General features: G+C 47.6%; 1 protein-coding gene across 1 annotated transcript; it reads right to left on the reverse strand.

Moving 5' to 3' along the window:
• Positions 1-1,055: 1,055 nt before the first annotated feature.
• Positions 1,056-16,756, reverse strand: irs4b (insulin receptor substrate 4b). Its single transcript, XM_008289812.1, has 2 exons — positions 12,196-16,756; positions 1,056-1,691 (listed from the first exon to the last, which is right to left on the reverse strand). The coding sequence occupies exons 1-2, from the start codon at positions 16,421-16,423 to the stop codon at positions 1,687-1,689; spliced, it is 4,233 nt and encodes a 1,410-aa protein (XP_008288034.1). The 5' UTR covers positions 16,424-16,756; the 3' UTR covers positions 1,056-1,686.
• Positions 16,757-21,290: the final 4,534 nt, after the last annotated feature.

The following is a 21,290-nucleotide window of genomic DNA, read 5'->3' on the forward strand; positions in this document are numbered from 1 at the left end:
GCGCCACTCTCCCTCACTAACCTGAACTGTGCTACGGACCATATGAGGTAAAACTGAATATGTAAAGAACAAACAAAAGCACCTACTTCCATCTACTGAACCGTTTCCTGTGCGGGCAGCAGGGCGGGAAAACAGCCGCGTCCCCAAAAACCTCCCGATGCATTCGTTAGTTCAACATTCAAAAGAAAACGGAACACTGATTCGCTTTCTTGCCGAGAGTTCCTCACGAGCGCTCTGATTCAACCTGTGGCCAACACACGCAAGCAGTCCGTTAGCTTAGCCTAGCTTAGCACAAAGACTGGAAACAGCTAGCAGCCCAACACTCGCGATGGGTTTGCATCATCCGTATAAAGTGTAAAATCAACAACTTTGCTTTGATTACTTATTATTCTTCAGGAAGTAGCGCCACATGTGTCACCTCATGAACGGACAAATTGTGTTTACAGTTGGGGATAGCGTGTTGCTCAGTGACCTTTAGCAGTGCTGGTATGCACATGGTGACAGCTGTTTCCCGTCTGTATGCTATGCTAAGCTAAGCTAAGCTAAGCGGCTGCTGGCTAAAGCTTCATATTTACCAAACACATACACAAACCTTCTCCTCTAACTCTCGGCATGACAGCAAATTTCCCAAAAATGGCGCCGTGTGGACGAGACAGATTTGCGATTGGCAGCTGGTGTCGTTTTCCCGCCCTGCTGAGTACCATCAGTCAGAGACGCAAACAAAGAAATGTACTGGAACATCTGTACCTGTTGTAACGAATAAATAATATGCAGAATATAAAATGAAAATGCTTTAAGAGTTCCCGTTGCATTAGTGCACTGATAAACCCATACTGGCGCAGTACCGCGGCTGTGTCGCCGTCGTATCGGGAGCAGAGTGTGTCGCTGAGCGCCGTGCAAAAGGACAATCCAAAGGACGCCGTCGTACCCGGAAACAAGCACGGGACTTGTGCAAAGCCACTCTGAAGCTAAAATGGACCCAGCCACGAGCTCGTACCATTTGAGGGGCAAAATTGGGTAAATTAATTAAAAAAATAGAAATTTTCTACCACAACTTTGTCCAAAATGTAGTAAGTTTACGGTGCCGAGGAAGGATTACACATTGGGTTAAAAAAAAAAAAAGACAATAATAATAATAAATGATGAAACTTAATATTTTAACATAAAAGATCCAAGTCTGTACCGTAATGCCTTTGCTTTGAATTCCAACTTCCCTTTTTTGTTTTCTTTAATACCGTACGGAGAAGCAGAACCATCTGATAAAAGGACTATCAGCGCTCGTGTTGACGCCCCTCAGTCAAAGTTCACTGACTGCCGTTGGATGAATCAGTCTGTTGAACCGGAGGAGAGCAGCACGCTGGCAGCATCGATCGCAAGAGGGGAGAAATGACGGGGGGAAAAAAATCAACTAAACGGGACGAGATATGCATATAAAACACAAGAAAAATAAAAGATGAAATACACTTAAAAAAAAAAAACTGCAAGCGTTTTTTTTGTCATGTTGTGATGTTTGTTGTTGTTGTCGTCTGCGTCCAGGAGGGAGCAGCTCCTCAGTCTGAGTGAAGGTCGGAGGTCAGCGGCGGGAGGCCAACGGTCACAGGCAGAGTCCAGGGCCCGAGCAGAGAGATGAGGATGAGGAGGAGGAGGAGGAGGAGGAAGAGGCAGCATGTGGGGAACCTCTGTCGCTCAGTCTGAGGGAGGAAACGAGAGGAGAAGATCATCAGTGAGTAATCCACCTTCAGAAACACACAGAAGAAACTCGACAGTGGAGTTTTCATTCCAACACTGGGCGACATCTTTTCTGTGACAGTTTGAGCATCAAACAGGTTAAACGTCTGCATGCTGGTGACTTTTTATTCACCAGTTTCTGCTTTTCTACATCAATTTATGATGGAAATTTCTATTTATTTGTGTAAAGGAACAACAAAAAGTTCAGGAACCAGGAGACAAATCAAAATATAATGAAACATAATGCAGTAAAGCTCTCCAGCATCCTGTTACTGTGAAGTATTTATTCTCCTACACATCAAACACAAAAAGACTTCTTTCATTTTATGGAAGTACAGCTCACAGGTGATCACGTGCAAAGCCTTGTGCACATTTAGGACGGTTCTATTTGTCTTTACTGTGAAGTGGATTTGGGACTTTTGTTTGGACAAGAATGTGAATATAAAAGGTAACGTCAGGAGCATTTTTTGGACGAAACTGTTAAAATAATCACAATTAAAAAGAATTTAAATATAAAAAATAGCAGCTGTAAAAAGGAGAAGCATTATTAAAAAAGCCCGATGTGACACATGGACAGGTTCAGTCGTTCTGGACTGACGGTCTGAGTTGTTTCTGGTCATTGGGAGGCCGACTGGTGCCGGCTAACTTTGACTGGAGTCCGTCTGGCTGACTGCCACAGGGGGGTGAGGTCCTCGCTTCTCCAGGTTTTGGGGGGTTTTCTGAAAGGTAGCGCCCCCCTGCGTGGAACCAGGGTACTGTATCGCCGTTTTAAAGACTCGTTTAATATACAAAAACACAGAAAGGCAGGTTTCTAACTTGTGTGTTGGTTTTTTGGAAATATGAGATTTCCTTCCCGACGGCAGAGTTTTCCCAGTAACCACCAACCAGTGAATTAGTCGACACTAATGTGAAGTGAAGCCGTTTCTTCGAGGTCGCTCGACACAGCAGCGATATTAAAGACTTTGTGATTGTGGAAGCGAGTCACGTGTTTCCTGGCTGTTTATAGTCACAGCAACGTTGAGAGCGTTTGGCTTTTTGCGCCGTTTCTGAAGTATGTTGAGCGTCTGAAAGAGTTTCAGAGGACAGATGTGAGACGTCTCTGTCCGAGCGGGCGGCTTGGCCCGAGCTGCTCGTTGGATAAAAAAATCTGTTTGTCTGGTAAATAAGTGAGCGTGGCCGGTGAACTTTGGATTCTGCCCGCTGCCAGAAGACACACAAACATAAAGTTTGTTTCCTGCCCTGCTATCATGGCCGGGCCGGACTGTCAGGTCGGCTGTTGTGGTGCGGCCCGGCGGCCCCGGGTGACCCTGCCGATGGCCGCCGTCCAGCTGGGTTATTCCACTGAGAGCGAGGCTTTGTCTGACACAACAATGTGAGCAGCACGCCATAATACAGATGCTTTGACAGGGGGCACTGCTGGAATGCTGCTCCTCTGTTTTCTAGCCACGGGGATGGAGGGACGGACGGACAGATGGACGGACAGAGAGGCAGGAGTACAGAGGAGTAACAGTACACAGACCCAGCATGGACGGGAAAACAACCCGGTCCAAACAAACTAAAGCCCAAGAAAGAGAAGAGTCGGTCAACCACTGGACGTCTACGACCGTCTGAACCTAGAGGAAGGTTACTGGGCAGAATGAGACACCGAGAGACGAGCTGAAGTCCAAACGTTAGGACGCAGACAGACTCATTAAATGAAACACTATCATATTATAGGTGCATATTAAGTTTGTCGATTAATCCATTAATCATCCAGCACAGACTGGATAAAGATCTCCATCAAAATAAAACTCAAATACCGACAGTTTGAAACATTCTCAGGTGAATTTCTCACCATTTAAGCTCATTTAACTGTTTGAAAGCTGAAAGTTATTCCATATATTCTTTTTATTTTCTCCTAATAATTTGCCTGCAACGACACGTCGTCCAGCTTTAAGACCTTATGGTTGAACTGAATGTTGTAGAGGATCCGTCGGGTTGCAGAGCTGCATCCACGCAGCAAAACTCATCGGAAATTATTCAGATAATTGCCCCAAATTTTCTTGTTTCTTGAATAAACTGAATATCTTCAGGAGACAAATCAGAGAATTTAAATAACCAGTTGTGGGTTTTCTGCATTTTTATGGAGTCAAAACAGATCAAAATAACTGTAGGCTGCTGTACATCAATGTGCAGACAATCTGCAGAACACAATTCATTGGTTGAGTTTTGCAGCGACATTTACTTTACTTCCATCTGTCAGAACTGTAAACTCTCCTGCAGCTGAACGGACTTTTCCTTTCATTGCTGCTAACTCTGAGGCTTTTATTGTGAAGCAGCCACAGTTTTAGCAGGAATGAAAACGCCACAAAATCCAAACAAATCTGCTGTTTTGGCCTCGTTTGAATGTTGGATATTGGCTTTTTTTCCATCATGTGCAAGCGTTTAAGTATATTTTAAAATGAGATAAAGCTGGATGTTGCATCAGATGACCGGCTTCCTCTGTAAAGTCTCTGCAAAACCCAGAAACACCCGTTTATGAAGGGAGACCAGCACCGGCTCATCAATAAACAATACCTAAAGTTTAAAAGCAGACTTTAACTTCATTTGTTTGCAGATTTGAGGAAACAATCCACTAAGAAGTCTGTAAAATGGTCAGACCAAGCTTCCTGACTGAGAAACGCCCCATGAGATGTACTTTTGCATTTTATTTTGATCATTCTCTTTCCATGGGTGTAAAATCAGAATTATGAGACTTTTTAGATTGTAGCTCATTGCTGTTTCACTTTGGATGTAAAGATGTTTAAAAGTGAATATTTGTCCAAACCTTCATCTGCTTCGTTTGTGGTTGAAAATCCTGACTTTGAAAACAAAGACCTTTTTGTTTTTACGAGGAACTCGCTGGTTCCTCTCAGATGGGACTGAGACTTGCTATCTGCAGGCGAATAACAGTTGAAGCATGTAAAAGTTTTGATGCAAACTTCAGGTTTTTAAATATTTTACTGGAGGGCCACGTTTGGCCCACGGGCCAGTGTTTGCCTACCACAGCGTAGTTATGTGCAAACCAGTTGTGTATTTTCTTAACTTTCTGAATCATTATACTTACACTGCAAACAACAAGCTCTGGCAATACTGCACTTAATTATGGTGGTGACAGTAAAGCAGAGCTGGACTGTGGGTGTGTGAGAGAAAGTCTGAGGTCTCTGGGTTTCTCTGCAGTCCAGGCGTGGACTTTGATCAAAACAACGCTCTCAGGACACGAGCCTCGCTGACCTGAGCTGAACTCGGCTCAACACAAACACACAAACGCAGACACACTCGCCACAAAATCGGGTTATAAAAACAGCAAACACCTGCATTAGCTAACAGCTTGTTGTGTCGTTGAACACATGCAGGTGCCGCGACCCGCCGCCCGTCTCTGTCCGTCCGTCTGGTTCATGTGCACTCCCCGACCCGTCTCCCTCCGTCCCTAAAGCCCATTCAGCCAGCTGGGACAACAGATGAAAGGCATCATGGGAGTGAACGGCGAGCGTAACGTGTTGACCCGACATGGGCCGGCGTGACAGCTGGCCGACGGCCTTTTAAGTGCAGATCGAGGAACGAAAGAGGACGGAAACTTGACCAGGTGCCCTGAACTGCTCGATTCCCTCCCCGCATGTTTGGAAGCTGCTTTATGATTCAAATTCGGGGATTCTGGATTTCGGTTTCGTGAGGCTGTAGATGGGTGGAGGGGGGGTTCAAATCCCCACAGATAGATACCTAAACCTTCTGACCCACATGTGGTTGTCGTATATGTCAAACTGCTCATTAATCAGCTGAGCCCATCCACTGTGCATAACTCTGGATTGCTGTACTCTCCGATTATGCAGCAGTCTGAGTAGAAAAACTCAAACTATCTACCTGATGAATCAGAAATGTAGAGGTTTGCACTCAGTCACCCCAGAGGACATGAGGCACATCAGCATGACAGTTTATGCTAACTTTCCTCATATGTGACGCTGTTTGTACGATGCTGTCGTTCTGGGAGGCAGGAAATGTGCAAACTGTTAATCCTTCAGACGCCATGAAACCCTCAGCAGACTTCATAATGATCATTGGTGATTAGTTTACCGTAGCTCTGACGTTACGGCGGCGCCAGAGTCACACTTTGAGAACTTATCCTCCTGTGACGCAACCTGAAAGCTCCGTATTGCTTAAACGCATATTGACTGTACACATTGCAAAACTTTGAATTAATCTGCGAATAAAATCCTAAAAACACAGTAAATAGCTTAAAACCATCAACCGAGCGAGAAAAAGGACAAATAAGTTGAAGTTTGTGACCCGCTGCAGCTTACAGACGTTTACATTCATTATGTTCAGTTCAAATGGTGGAAGTCAGAAGGTCACCAGAAGCCGGGAGGCGAACGCAACGTGTTAAAATGTCTGACGCACACACCGTCGCTCTCAAACACACGTCTGCACACACGTTCAGACTCCGTCTAATAAAGCTATCTAACGTCACATTCCAGTAGGTTGAGGCGAACTCCAGTAAAAACGCTGCTTTATCGGCACCGTGTGTCTGCAGGAGGCAGCGAGACGGACACGGGAGGCATGAAACAGAAAGAGGAGAAGCAGAGGAAAGGCAGGAGAACGGCAGAGTTTCTGTCTGACAGACTCGGGAGCCTCGCTGATGAAGTGGAGACCACCTATGAAACCTACACTAGACTAACTGAAAACTTGTGTTACAGGGCGACCACTAAGTGTTTAGGTCCATTTATTACTGACGAGACTCAACATTTCCCTTTGAGTAAGCACTGCGGCGCTTTGGTCCTCTGAAGCTTAATCACTGCCTGTGACTTTATTTAAACGGCATGACTTCGTTAATAGTCGCCGCTTTGTTAATACCTTTTAAATTTCCACGTTCATAAAATGCTCAAAACTATATTTAAATACATTCCTGCAGCTTTCACGACCGATTAATCCTTCAACAGTTTGTTAGATTAACTCTTCATAAAATGTTCAAAAATAGTTTATTAAAGCTACGTATGTTCATGATTAAGTGTTCATCCAATGCTGTTTATTCACAATTTAACCGATTGAAAATACATTAACCGACGAGGCAGAAGATGAGACTTGAGCCATTTCAATTTCATCTGTTAAAAAACAACCGAATCTGAGCTAAAAATTGGGGCTTTTCATCAAAATCAAAAGGAAGCAGCTCAAGGTTAGCTTAGCTGAACTGAACTGATGCCGTCAAATGGTTTATTTCAACCAAAGATCTCACGTTTCTTGTCACATAAAATATTTAAAAAAGCAGCAAATTCTCACATCTCAGAAGCTGGAATAAGGAAATATCTGCAGTTTTTCTGAGGAAACAGTTGTTTCCTTGAGACGCTGATCACAAAGAGCAGCTCTAAGGTGACATTTAAAACTGTGGGAAACACCTTCTTAAATTCTGTGATCCTCCAAGAAGCCACTGACCAATGGGGAGCTGGCTGGCGCCAACAAGCCCGAGGTTAGAGGTTCAATTCCCGTTTAGCTCAACAGACACCAGCGCTGCCAGGTTTACAGATTCCCATGCGTCTCGGTGCGGGCCACCCAGGCTAAAAGCACGTCCACCCCGTCAGGCCTGTGAATTAAGGCGCTCATCAAACAGCGCGCGTTATTTCAGGATTATTTATTTGCTGGATGGACACAAAAACGGGCAAAACTTCAACCTCCGGGGGCCACAAATACGCTGCCGTGACAGTGGGAACGGAGGCTTAAAGTCAGAACTGCTCTGTGTGCATAGCTGATGGTTAATAATTCTAACATCTGTGGGCGTACATATCTGGACATTTAAGAGGCACAGAGACACACACGGTGAAAAAGGGGGGTCCTGTTACGAGCAGCGCATGCCTCCGACCGGCCCATAAATTCATGTCAGTCTGGAAATAGACCTGTAAATATAGACGGGCCTGGCCGTGGAGGTGGGAACGAGAGAGGAAAAGGGCAGCCTCGTACCATCTTCGCTTCACATCTTACTCCCCCGCCAGCTCTCGGCCCGATAACCCTGCCTCACACTCGGCCTCACCCTTTACCACCTCATAGCCACTTGGCCGGGACGGAGGAAAGGGCAGGTTCCCACCGCCGTCATCTGAAAAGCATCACCTCTCCGGTTTAAGTGCACATCCCTCGGCTGACCCGACCGCAACCTCCCGTCGCCTCCGACCGCGCTCTCAGGGCAGCGCAGCGACCGTCATAAAACGTAACAGGACTGTTTGTTAGCCACAACGCTGCAGTTACACACGTCAAGTTTGAACTAATAGGTGAAGCTTAGTTAGTTATTTGTTCCACGACAGACGGGTTGACGCAGGAAAGCAGGAAAAAGCAGCAAAAGTTGGCATTTTGGTGAATAAATGATTTCTAATTGAATTGTTTTCTCTTCTTTTAGCTAATCCTGCCAGCGCTCTGGACGCTAAGTTAGCATCCACAAGCTTTCAACTCCAAAACGAACAAGCCGAGAAAAGACATGAGCTAAAGAAACCAACCTGCTAACCTTTATTTACATTCAGAAAATGGGTGAAAATGTCCATCAAAGTTTGCTGGTGCACAGGAGGAAAGAAATTATTCACAATTCAGAAGCTGGAATCAGAGACTTTAGACTTTTCTTTCATCATTTCTGAGCCAAACATCCCCGGTTCAGTCTCGACGAGCCTGAATCATTCATATTGTTCAACTGATCTCTTTGCAGCATGAATCTGACAAACAAAAGGTGAATTATTGCAGCGAGATTGCAATTAACAGTTGTTTTCAGTAAACAAGGAGCTTCCCATCGAATGTGGCTGCATGTTTATCCAACTCAATTTTTCTGACCAACAGGCCAAAATCTAAAAGCAACCTAAATATTCAAATACTCAGCAATCTTTTCAGGCCTTAATTACAGAAACTCTGGAGTCCTGCATCATAACAATAAAGAAATTCATCATTCAAGTACAGCTTATGGGCGACTGTAAATGTACATGTGCACGAAACAACACAACAGAACCTGACAGTCTATCAGCAACAAGCTGAAACAAGCCAACAATCACAAATAAATAAAATTAGATCTGGAGTAAACATAAAGAGCTGCAACAACTCGGGAACTAGTTCTGAACTTTTAGTTAGTTGTAACGCAAAAATACTAGATGACCGCTGTGACAATGAGAGGTGGAGCTCCAACCAGTAATCGGTTAGTCAGCTCCTCGGTGACGGTGAACGCATCATCTTGGGCTTTGGGAAACACACATTTCTCCTATTTTCTGACGTTTTACAGACCAAACAACTAATCCATTAGTTGAGAAAATAATCAGCAGGTTATCTGACAGTGAACATGTTTGGTGAAATCAGTTTTCAGCCTCAGTGTGAGCAGATTAAGTTTGAACTTCATGTTTTCTCTCATGCGGTTCAGGTTTCTGTAACTCCAGCTGATGTAAACACACCTAATTCCTGCTTCGCTGAATATTTATGGGTACATTTCCCAGGTTCACGCTGAACTTCCTCGGCAGCTGGATGGAAACACAGCCTCTCCCTCCCTCCCTCCCTCCCTCTCTCCTCCGGCTCGAGGATCCAGGTGTGCCTCTATCAGTGCAGCGCCGCAGCTGAGAGGAAGTGCATTCCTGAGCGATGATGATGCGTTTCCTCTCGGCCCCGCTGTGTGCCTTGACACGCCGCCGCCGCAATTACAGCGCCACATCAAAGGCTGCCTGCCATGACTCAGCGCATGCAAACACACACACCTACCTAGATGCAGAGCAGACTGTAAACACGCCGACACACACGGCCGCTCATACACCGTGTGTGTGTGTGTGTGTGTGTGTGTGGGCACGGATTTGTGAACGCTACCTTGAACCACATGAACCAACACACAAACACACATAAGCTTATTGCTTAATGAACCTGCTGGCAGCGGCTGAAAGTACACACAGACAGACGGACAGACGCAAACAATAGGATGTGTTTGAGCGGTTTGAGTGTCAGTTGATCTCCTGTGTTCGCGGGCACAGATTCAGCGCTGGTTTACCCGAACACACACACACACACACACACACAGCACGACGATAAACAAATGAATCAGTCGGCGCTCGCAGAGAACCCTGACTCACGCACACACAGCGAGACGGTTCGGGGAGGAGGAGGCGAGGGAAAAGCACAATATCACAGAGAAGGAGATGATCAAAGAGGAAGCGAAAGACTGGAAACGGAGTCAAAACATCCTCTTGATCCTTGTGCACGGCGTCTAGAAGCAGACCTAACCTCAGCACGGCGTTTCCTCTCTCACACGCTTGTCATCGCAGAAAAAACCTGGAAATGCAGCGAGTGGGAGACATCGGGGATTCAGAAATGTGAAACTACAGGGAGCTAAAGACAGTCGAGCCGTGTTGTAGGCCGTTGCTCTGATGATAACTTATGATTTAAACTAGTTTTTGTTGTAAACGGATATAAACAGTCAGAAAAGCTGATGGACAGAACATTCGTCTGCAATGTTATTTATGACTTCTCTAAGAAATGAAATCCACTCAAATGCGAGTGTTTGTTTCAGCACTACATGTACAGTCAATATACAGAAAAACAGCTGTTTAAGAGTTGATTTGTCTGGTAAATCTGAGCTGCAATATGACAAAAATTATCAATAACAGACATTTCTGACTTAAAATGGTTGTTTTTAAAATTATCTTAGATTCTTTGGACACTAAGCAGAAAGTCAGACCAGGATCAAACCACAGTGGCTACATCCACCCGATATGTTTTTGTTTTAAGATGAAATTTTGAATAAAGGAAAATGATTCCTCTCCAGATGAGCATTTCAGCTGCTTCACAATCACAAATTGAATATAGAGCAGCACTTCCCAAAGTCTCATTTTCAGCGGTTCTCGTGTGGCAGCTAAGTGAAAACGTGTTAGTAAGACATAAAAACTGCAGAAAGTTTTATGGTACCTGCTGCACCACTGGCTGATGGAAGAAAAACAGTCAAAACACTAAAACTCATCAGGAGCAGACAGTTGAAGGTTCAGCTCCAGGGTTCACGGCGCTGTGTGCTGTCGGGAGGATCAAGCTGATGCAGTTTTTTTTTATTTGCTGGACGGAGCCCTGCGTGATTTTTGAAACGCAACACAACTTTCCACCGTTTCAGACCGAAGCGCCACAAGTTCAGGCAGCGACTACTGTAAATCACATCCACAAAAGGCACTTAAAGGAGTGAGTCACTGTGTTTGGACAGGATCTCACAATTTTCAGTGCCACATGAGGAAACTTACAACTGTATAAATTAGCCCTTCCTGAACTTCTAGTGCTTCTGACAGGAGAAACGGCGAGGGACTGAGTTTTAAAAGTTGAGAAAAAGTCACATTCTTCAGGCAAAAATGGCAACAACTGATGGTTACAGCTTCTCAAATGGGAGGATTTGCTGCTTTTCTTTGTTGTATGTGACAGTAAACCACATCAGTGACATGCATTTTCCACTTTTTCTGCATCGTTAAAACATAAACTGACAAGAAATATTATCTGCAGATTAACAAAGACAACAATCATTAGCAGCAGCATCACAAACTGTGGTCTCAAATAGTAACGCCTCTAACAATCTCAACAAAAGGTGAAACTGTTAACAGGTTACTATGCTGTCAGGTGTTTTGCCATCATGCTGCCTGTACCTGCTGGCGAGGGACACTTTAATGTTTAGTATAAATACACAGATTTTAATCAAAGATGTAAAAAAGCGTCTCAAGTGACAGCGTTGCAGCAGACAAAAGGGTTTAAACACACAAACGCCCACACATTACTGCACTGCATACATGCTGACACAAAGAAAACAGCGGCACGTGCACAGACAGGCACAGAGAGACACCAACGGCTCCAGAGACGGGAAGTCAGGGCCTTTTTGGGCGATTCAGTCCACACTTGACCTCAGTTAAACCTCCGTTCATTCAGCACGCTAATCGTCTACCAGTCTGCTGGACTCAAAACATACACAGACCTCAAGATGAACCACATATTGGTGCCACTTCCTGTACCAGCACTGTTATAGCCCAGACTTCAGCTCCCAAGACAGATGCCTTCAAAGACAACGGCTGGCTGCTCAAAGCGCCTCGACGCAGCCTTGTCAAGATCACAGAGACGTGATTCAAAATAGATTCACTAGAGGAGCTGCAAATTGATATAATGCGACTAATAATAGCACACAGCACTCAGGGTTATTTTGGATTTCAGAGAGGAAAAAATATCCCTAACACTTACTCTCTTTTACTCGCACATGAGAGCTCATTCTCACACACACAAAGCAATAAAAAAAATTTAAAAAAAACTCTGCTTCTCCACACACTGGCTGGCTGCTGCGTAAACTCCAGGAAACCAACTAAAGGTTTTAATGCATAAAGCTAGAAAACAGCCCGTAAAGATTAACTGTCAGAGTGGAGGAGACAAACACATCCTGAGTGGCAATCTCTCAGCCTGACACACAGAGTACACAGACATGCTCTTGTGCTAACTCACCCTTGGTTGTTGTAGTGACTCCATCTGATTTGGTGAAGTCGATACTGGCATAGGCTCCGTTCTCCGGCAGAGGCACCGTCCCCGCCGCCGCCACCGCCGCGCTCCCGTTACTGCTACCGGCTCCCGACGTCATGGCTCCCACGTTACTCCCGTCCTCCCGCAGCTCCAAGGCAATGTAGTTGAGGCCGTTCTGGTAACCAACGGACATGTTCCTGCACATTCTACTGGCTGCAGCCCCCGAGGAGGAGGAGGAGGACGCTGAGGTCCCGGAGGCCATGCCCATTTCTGTGGTTCTTGCCGGGGCGTGGTGAGCCGGCGAGTCCCCCAGACCCTCCACGGACATCCACACACTGTCGAACGATGCCGAGCTGGCCCATCGGGAAGTCTGACCCTCCGTTAGGTAAGCTCCGTTGGGGGCTGCTGGATTAGCCAGTGAGGGGTGGGTGGCTGAGGATGAGGGGCCGAGTCCTCCTCCAGGGGGAGTTGAGTTAGAGGAGGAGGTGGAGGAGAACGTCTCCGAGCTGTGTCTCCTCCTGCCCTGGGGGTCGGCTCGAACCACCTTGGGCTCCAGCTGGTGTGTCGGCGCCCTACCTGGGCTCGACGGAGGGATCGGAGGAGAAATGGAAGAGGAGGAGGCGGAGGGAGCGTGGCCATAACGTCCCTCCATCACACAGAGATGCTGCAGCATGGCTGTGGGGCTTGTTTGAGTCCTCTCACCTCTGCTGAGGTTAAATGTCATGTCCGTGTAGTCGTCCCCGATCGACCTCCAGTGACCTCCGGCCTGGACTCCAGGGGAGGCCAGCGCCCCAGGATTGATAGCCAGGGGTCGGATGTAGCTGGGTGGGTTCCAGGGGGCAACAAGGCTGGGCCTGGGTGACTGGTTCTTACCCAGACATCCAGCACTGTCCTGCTGATCTGCCCCCACCTCCACACTCATATAGTCCTGGTGAGTTTGGGGCTGGGGAGGGGAGTGACAGTGATCACTGGATCCCAGGGAAGGCGCTTCGTCTTGGGCAGAGAGAGGGTAGGCGGGGGGCTGCTGTTGGTGAGGGTAGTGATCCCCAAACTCAATGTTAATATACTCTCCAGGACTGGAAGGTCCTTCAGATGAGCTGCCAGTGGCGGGGACTGAAGTGGAGGTGCCTGCAGACGCCGTGGAGGGCTCACTAACCCGCAGCGGACCATGGAAACTCCTTCTGCCTAAAGGGAGGCGGTTGGGCCTCACTATGCGTCTGTCAGCCATCGCTGCAGTCGTATGGTGGGCTCCATAAGGCGGAGGTGGGTGAGAGGGGGTGGATGTGCTACTACCTCCTCCACCCCTCTTCTCAGGTGTTGACACTGAAGCTGTGGCAACTGATGAATAGACTGGCTTGGCAGGAGAACTCATAGGAACATATTCCCCATATTCTTTTTCATCTCTCTCTCTGGTGGGGGCCTTATAGGAGCGAGGGAGGGAGAAATAAGGGCTGTAAGACTTTGGGGTGCCCTCAGGTGTGCCAGATGTGTAATACCCACTGCTCCCTTCATTTGAGTGCTTGCGACCACCGCTGCTGCTGTACGACATGTCCATATATTCACCGTTCTCGGGTCTCTCTGCTATGCTGTCGCTCCCACCAGCACCTGCCATGCTGGAGCTGCTGTGAGGGCTGGGAGAGGCCTGCACCGGGGAGGGGGAGCTGCCACTGCCCCCCGGGAGCATCATCATGTAGCCGTGGGAGTCTGTGGAGGATTGAGGCTGGAGCTGTGGGTGTTGGTGGGCTGAACGGGCTAAAGCTGGACTGTGAAACTGAGGGGAATGGGAGATGTGATGGGAGTAAGAACCGGGTTGCATAGGCATGTAGTCGGGGGGAGTGTCCCGTGGAGACGCAGCCACGCCGCACATCATGGGCATGTAGCCGCTGTCCTCCTTGGCAGAGGAAGAGGAAAGAGGAGGGCGCTCGGCTCCGGCCTCCGTCCGGGAGAGCGTGGAGGGTCGGCTCTGCTGGCTGTGCTCGGAGCAGGAGCTGTAGTCGGAGCGGAGCGAGGAAGAGGAGGAGGACGGCCCTCCGCGGAGCAGCCCACTGCCGAACGGCAACACCACGTCTGAGCCCTCCTCCAGTGAGAAGTTGGTCTGGGTCATTTTCTGATAAACTGCCACTCCAGAGCCGCCCGTCGCACCGCCAGCAGGTCTGGAGAAAGAGTGCGTCCTCCTCCTCAGTGATGATGAAGAGAAGCGCTCATCCTCTGTTGTCGACGTGCTCTCGTCACGTGGCGTGTCGCCCCCACTGTTGTTTCCAGAGCCCCCGCTGGTGCCAAACACCTCCCGGTTCCAGCCCATGGCCATGTAATCATTCAGACAGTTCTCCTCTCTGATTGGTGGGGTGTTGCCCAAAGAATCAGGCGTGTTACTCCGCACACGGAAGTACCGGAAGTCGCCGGGGCTGGAGCCGTACTCGTCTGAGGAGTTGAAGCCGCCGTCAGACGGGGAGCCACATATCGAGGCGCTTGATGGGCGGGTGAGTGTGTCGGAGACGGAGCCGTGGCCGCTGCTGGAGGAGACGCTGACAGGGCTGGTGGTGGAGGGGAAGTGGGAGACCGGCAGCGAGGCGGAGCGGGCGTGATAGGTGGATGTTGAACCTGGGATAGCTCTGACGTAGCGCCCGCTGCCGGTGCTCGTGCCAGCGTTTCCTGTGGCTACACCACTGCCACTGCTGCCGCCGCTCCCCTCCTGGCGGCCGTGGTGGGCCCGGGCTGAGTTCAGGTGGACCAGGCTTCCTGTGGCGGAGCGGAACGGCCGGTTCATCGTCCCCTCGCCCTCGCTGGACGTACGGAAGCGATACCCACTAGCCCCGGAGCTTTTACTTGAGGGCGGCGTCCCAACGACTGACTCTGTCCTCGACCGCCGCTGCAGCCCGGTCTGGCTCGGCGGCAGGTTGCCCAGGTGGCGCCGTGTTGTGATAAATGACATGGGGTTGGAGCCCGAGGACTGGCTCTTGCTCCGGGGCCGAAACTCTGCAAAAGCTTTCAAGGCTTTCATTGTCTCCAGGATGGTCTCGTGCATGTTTTGGGCCACGACAGAATCATCCACCTGCATCCATATCTCCCCAGGCCCGATAGAAGAGGAGCGACCCACCTCGATGAAAAAGAAGCTTTCTGAATGTCCACAGCGCCTGATGTTCATCAGCTGGAGGTTCACACAGGGCGTCTCAGAGTTCAACTTAACGAGGTGAATGGTTTTAGTTGAGAGGCATAGCCGGTAAACACCTGTGAGGTTTTTAGTTTGACCCAGTCCTTTAGGTTTCACATTCACCTGCCACACCTCTTTAAACACAGTACCGGGGGTGACTGTACCGTATCCATCATCCAGATCATCTGAATCCAAGTGGCCCTTCTTGCCTTCACTCATCAGCTCACTCACAGCCACATACCAGTCCTCCTGCTCCTGCTCGTTCTCGGCCACGATGGCAAAGTACTCGTCCTTAGTGTAAAGGGCAATGAGGTGTTTGTTTTTGGAATCCGCCCTTTTGTTCACCGTGAAGCACTGATAGAGGTAAATCACCCTTTTCGGGGGAGAAGGGGCGACCGCTCCACCGCTGGCGGCGGCCGCGGCAGCAGAGCGCAGGCTGTTCCTGAATTTCTTCTCGCTGTCGTAGTACTCCAGGCGGCTCGGCCCGAGGTGGCTGGCAGCCCGGAGCACGAAAAACCTCTTGTGTCCATGCTTCTGCTTTCTCAAGTAGCCACACTTTCGAATATCATCCACAACGTCCGAGGCATTGGCGACATTCACAGCCGCGTATACATGGCTGCTGCTGCTGCTGCCGCCGCCGCCGCTGCTGCTGCTGCTGCTAGCGGCGCAGGAGGCGGCGGGGTCCTCGGCGGCGTGTACCTGGCTCAGGGACGAGGAGGAGGCTTTCCTGCCCGGCGACTCTGCGATGTTCTCCCCGGAAAGATGCTGCTGCGGGGCCAGCTGGTAGTGATGGTGCTGCTGTTGATCCTTTGGCGGGTGGTGGTGGCTGAGGTGGTGATGGTGGAGGTGGTTGGAGGGCGGTAAGTGTTGGTGGAAACGAGAGCCGCCTCCTCCTCCTCCTCCGCCGCCGCCGCCGATATTAATTAACGGGGAAGGGGGTTCCCCGACCGAGCCGTCTCCGTTTGCGGTGGCGGCCGCAGATTTCGTCCCCACGTCCCTCTGCTGCGTCTCCACCATCAACATCGCTGCCTTGCCTTCCTGGTAATTCGTGAAATTTGCCATCAGAGAATACAATCAAAGGTCACTTTACTAGCAAGCTAATCCGAGTGGACCTAGACCCCATTCTTGTTTTGGGAGACGAGCTCCCGAGTCCGGCTAGGCCAGCTAACGTTGACTCGCACGGCTCAGATTTGCAATCCTCACAGACCGGCTTTGTTATTCCGTCAAAAAACGACTCCCTTTGGCCCTCAAGCAGCCGGGCAGGTATTCCAATGCGGGCTTTTTTCACGAAATAAAGCCTACCGTGTGCAACATGACCACGTTCAGCGGTGTTTCTATAATCGGGAGGATCCGGCTAGCTCGGTTAGCAATCCGTTCCCTTCTCCTCCTGTACACATCTCTACGGGCCACAGCACAAACAACACATGACCCTCTGCGTCACCCAGCAAACGGGAGGAACAAAGAGGCAGGCGCGGGCTCTGATTGGCCCATCACTTTGACTGACGTCCGTTGACAGGAGCCCTGTCCAATCGTTGAGAGATATTAGTGCTTTGCGTCAATGGCTCTGACCAATCGCGCCGCAGAGAGTTTACTGAAGTTTTAAAGTGGGCGGTGACTCTGAGGCTGATCTGGAGCCTGTTGTTAGCTGATCCGGCGACTCTTTAGGTTGCAGAGAACTGATCCCAGACCTGCAGTCGTTCCCCTGTAGAGACGAGTCTTGGGTCAACTTCTGTATTTTAGTTATTTATTTTAGATCGAATGTGCAGATTAATGTAATTTGATGTTATATTTAATTTTAATAATAATGTCAGGTAAGTAATTCAGTTTCTAATTGTTCTTTCCAAATCCACAAACTGAAGTGGTTTTAATAAGTTTGCTGTTGATCTCAAACAATAAGGCGAAAAAAAAACGAAAAGCAGTTGCATGTGAGCCATTACTACTCTGGCACCATATCTTATCTATTTTTTTCGCTCTCAAAATAAAATATACAAAAAATTCTGTAAATTAATCACAGATCAGAAATAGGTTTGTAGGTGTTTTTAGCTCCATTTCTACTATTAAATTTATCCAACAGTTGTAGCTGTTGATTTAGATTTAATATGCAAAACATTTTTAAAGCTACAACATGAAAAACACTGACTGAGGCCAATCTTGACACAATAAAATAAACATGAAACTCAGAATAATAGAACCTTTTGTAATCTAGTGCTTCACAGGTGACAAAAAAACCCATAAAATATAGATTCATTAAAGTGAGAACATTAGAAACAAACGTTAACAGTGACAAAAAAAAAAGTCTATGAAGCAGAAATAGTTGAAACGTAAATGCAGTAGCTGCACTTTCTCAATCTAAAGTGTATTTTCAATTTTACTTGCAACTGAGTATTTCCACACCGCTGCTACTTGAGTAAAGAATTTGAAAACTTCTTCCACCCAAAAAAAAAAAAAATCCAAATGTGTGTTGACATCCAGAAAGTAATCTGCTCTTCGTACACACTGGGGCCACACTTGGCCTCCGTCTGACCTCTGAGAATGATATTAGGTTTTTTACCTCGGGGAAGCTACGTGGCGCTAAACGCTTATTAAGAGAGCATGCATGTGTGACAGCAGAGATTTAAGCCCCTCTATCCGGCCCGGATAGAGTAATCAAGGAGGACTCCCCCCTCAGCCCAGGGGAGGTATCTGTGTTCTTCCACACTGCCGAGAATGCCACGCTCGGCTTTCCGAGCCTCTACTACACTTTGCGTGCAACAATTTGCTGGACCCTTTTATCCCAAACACCTTTCAGTATCATGAGTGGGATCATGTGCAGTGCAGCTGGCCTCAGTGGGAGTCAGCGCAGGACCACCTGTCTGCCTTCCAGTGTGTCGGCTGAATGACAAAGACCTGCAAAGTCGCTTAGTACACCTCTCCCTATTTATATCATTTAAACCTTTTAAAAAGTGGTGCAGCCTTACAGGAAGATGTTTCTTTGCTGTCTTAGCCGGCAGACGAGGTCAGTATCAGTGAAGCTGGCAAAGCAATCTGGCAGTTGTTCTTTCAGCCATGAAACTGTGTCGCTTCTTGTCCTCGTCGCCTTAAAAGTCAAGATTTAAAGTTTATTAGTAAATTTGATGTTTGTAATGTTTCTAAGGTCAAAGTTTAGAGTTTAGCACCAAACACAATGAAATGTTTGTGTATTCAGCACATCAGCATAAAGGCAGAAACAGTCAGCGTCGCTCAGTCAAACAAAATCATCATGTTTACTGACTGTATGTCGTATGTTTTACACAAAGACGTAAAAAACATTTTTGGTTTACAAGCAGTTGATCAGATAAAAGTAGGATTGAAATGGGGCTTCAATAGTCCTACAAACTACCAACTATATCCATGAACTTAAAAAAAACAAAAACAAAGGGTTAATGTAAGTCAACTGAAAGAACTCTAAACTCCTAAATGAGAATAGTTCTCTTTTCAGAATCAACTGCTGCTGCTGGACAGAAACACATCAGACCGATGAGGACACAACTAGCCCACCTGTGTGCAACAAAATGGGTTAAAATGAGCATAATATCGGATTAAAATAGCAATAATTCAATGAGAACATCAGGCTACTTTTGCTCACCATGCTAACTTCACTTCAGAAGTTCCCACCATGTTGCAGCATTTGCACACTAGTCCACCGCTGATTAGCATGCAAGCTAAGAAGATATGACCTGTAAGTAAGCTCAGTTTGGGGCATGCAGAGGGCACATTTACCAGTTTTGGTGGAGGCTAACTGTTTTCCAGTGCTCCCAGTCTTAGAGCTAAGCTATAAATACGCCCTTGCCTTATTTATCTTCTGCAAACACACAGGGAGGAATTTGATACCAGATACGGTGGCCAAACCCGGACTGAAAGTAGCCTAAACGAAGGAAAACTGGATGTTTGAAGGACAACTTTGAGAAGGAATCCTGCTGTGGTTCAGTCCGACAGCGCTGCTGAAGCATCATCCCTCCGCCGGCTTGTATAAGCCCGTGTCTCTCTCACTCTTTCACCTCTTTAACCTTTTGTTCCGGAAAAACTGGACAGCATTATGACAGCCAAAATACCAGCCTCCAGTCTCTCTCACAATGACGCCTAGCTACCAGTCGAGCCGACGGGCAACCCAACTCTTCCCCGGGGGAAATATCAGCTGCTTTTCAAAGGAAGGCTGCTTCTGCTAACCTCTGTCTGGCGTGAGACCAGTCAGACCCGCAAAAAGCCCCTCAACCTTTCAGCCTTTCATCTGCTGCTGCAGTGAGAGCGAGTGAACTCATGTAGCCTTCTACCTTTTACCCTGTTCCTGTCCCACCATCAGCGCCCTGCTGCCGCTGAAGTTCTCCAGAATCCCGAACCCTGTTGATTTTCCCTGTGAGGAACACAAAGCCCTCCCTCGCTTCAGGTTCAGATATGAGCGTTTTATTGTTGCGCTGACTCTGTTGTGCATTAGTGCTGAGTCATTTTCCAGATAATAGGTGTGGCCCTCGACTTTCGAGTGAAACAAGCTGTTTTGTGATGATTTTCAAGCCGTCCGTCTGCTGCGGAGGGGAAAGCACTGAGAGCGAGAACAAAGACGTGCTCGTAGGTGTGTGCTCGCATGTGTTTCAGTCAAACGAGTTCCCACCGTGTGGCCTTAATGATGCAAATTCTGCTGTTGTTCTTCATCAGCGCTGGTTGATGTGCTGACGTCAGGGGTCTGGGTTCGCAGACTCACCGGAGGGAGCTCAGAAACCGTCGCATGAGGTCATTGTTTCATCCTCAGACCGCCTGTAGCTGAAGAATAGTTCAATGCGATAATATGGGAGGAAGACACCTTTAATGATAGAAGCAACTCCAGAGCGTGAGCTGGTTTCAATGCAGGATGAAAAACTCCAAAAATGAGTCATCTAATCCACTTAGAGCATGCTTTTGTATGTCTGAGAATACTTTAAAGTAAAATGAACCACATTTAAAGGCTGAACATGAGGAGTCAGCAACATATTTGTATTAGTTTCATGTTTTGTTTTGTTTTTTATAATGTGTGTGTCACTCAGGTTGTGCTAAATGAAATAATATCTGTTAGCCGCTAAAGCACAAATCGACTGGCAGGATGTTCAGGAGACTTTAAGGTCACTTTGTGGTCAAACTGTCCTTGGATATTTCAAACCCAAACAGCACATATACACAGAATGTGATTTATCGAGTGTTAAAGGAGAAATGTTTGCAGCTTCATATGATCGTATTTGCTCTTATGTTGAACAGCAAACATCAGTGAAGCTTTCAGAGTAACAACAGAAGTGCAGAAACTCTGATTCACTTACAATAAGCTCACAGTTCCCGTCTTTACGACCTCTTCAGGACTGAACCCGGCTCTCTGTCTTGTCCCGTGATTGACAGTTGCCATGACACGGCGCCCTCTGCTGGCCCCGGCGGCGTCCTGCACCAGAACCTCCCGCTGCTATTGTACTTGCAACAAAGGAGCAGAGCCAACAAAGCTGAAACACACACACACACACACACACACACAGGAAACACAAAGGAAAGCATGCTTCCCTTTGTTACACACTCAGCCTGTTATTTCAGAACAAGCACAGTTGCGACACCGCTGCTGTTGTTGACATTGCGATTTAAACAGACGCAGACAGTTAATAAACTCAACCGGGAACAAATTGTTAAAACCCCCTCGCGGCCAAAACATTCAGTTTTTCAGGATTTATGGCTGTTTTGCAATGAGCAACACTCAAAAACATACACTTTTTATGTCTCCAGTAGGTTGTCGTAGCTTAAACTCCTGCAGTTTATTGACATGTAAAGGTTCCATCTCTTTTAGGGTTTCTTTGGGAAGCAAAACAGTGTTTACAGCATAAAAACATGACAGAGTTTGTGCATTAACTTTGACATATTAACAACTGTGGTGTTTTTTATGGTAAAGACACACAAATATACACTC

The sequence above is a fragment of the Stegastes partitus genome, unplaced genomic scaffold (assembly GCF_000690725.1).
Source record: "Stegastes partitus isolate 25-593 unplaced genomic scaffold, Stegastes_partitus-1.0.2 Scaffold638, whole genome shotgun sequence".
NCBI lineage: Eukaryota > Metazoa > Chordata > Actinopteri > Pomacentridae > Stegastes > Stegastes partitus.

Bases quoted from the DNA above. Each gene is read 5' to 3' on its own strand.
- irs4b (XM_008289812.1), bottom strand. From the start codon at position 16,423: ATGGCAAATTTCACGAATTACCAGGAAGGCAAGGCAGCGATGTTGATG.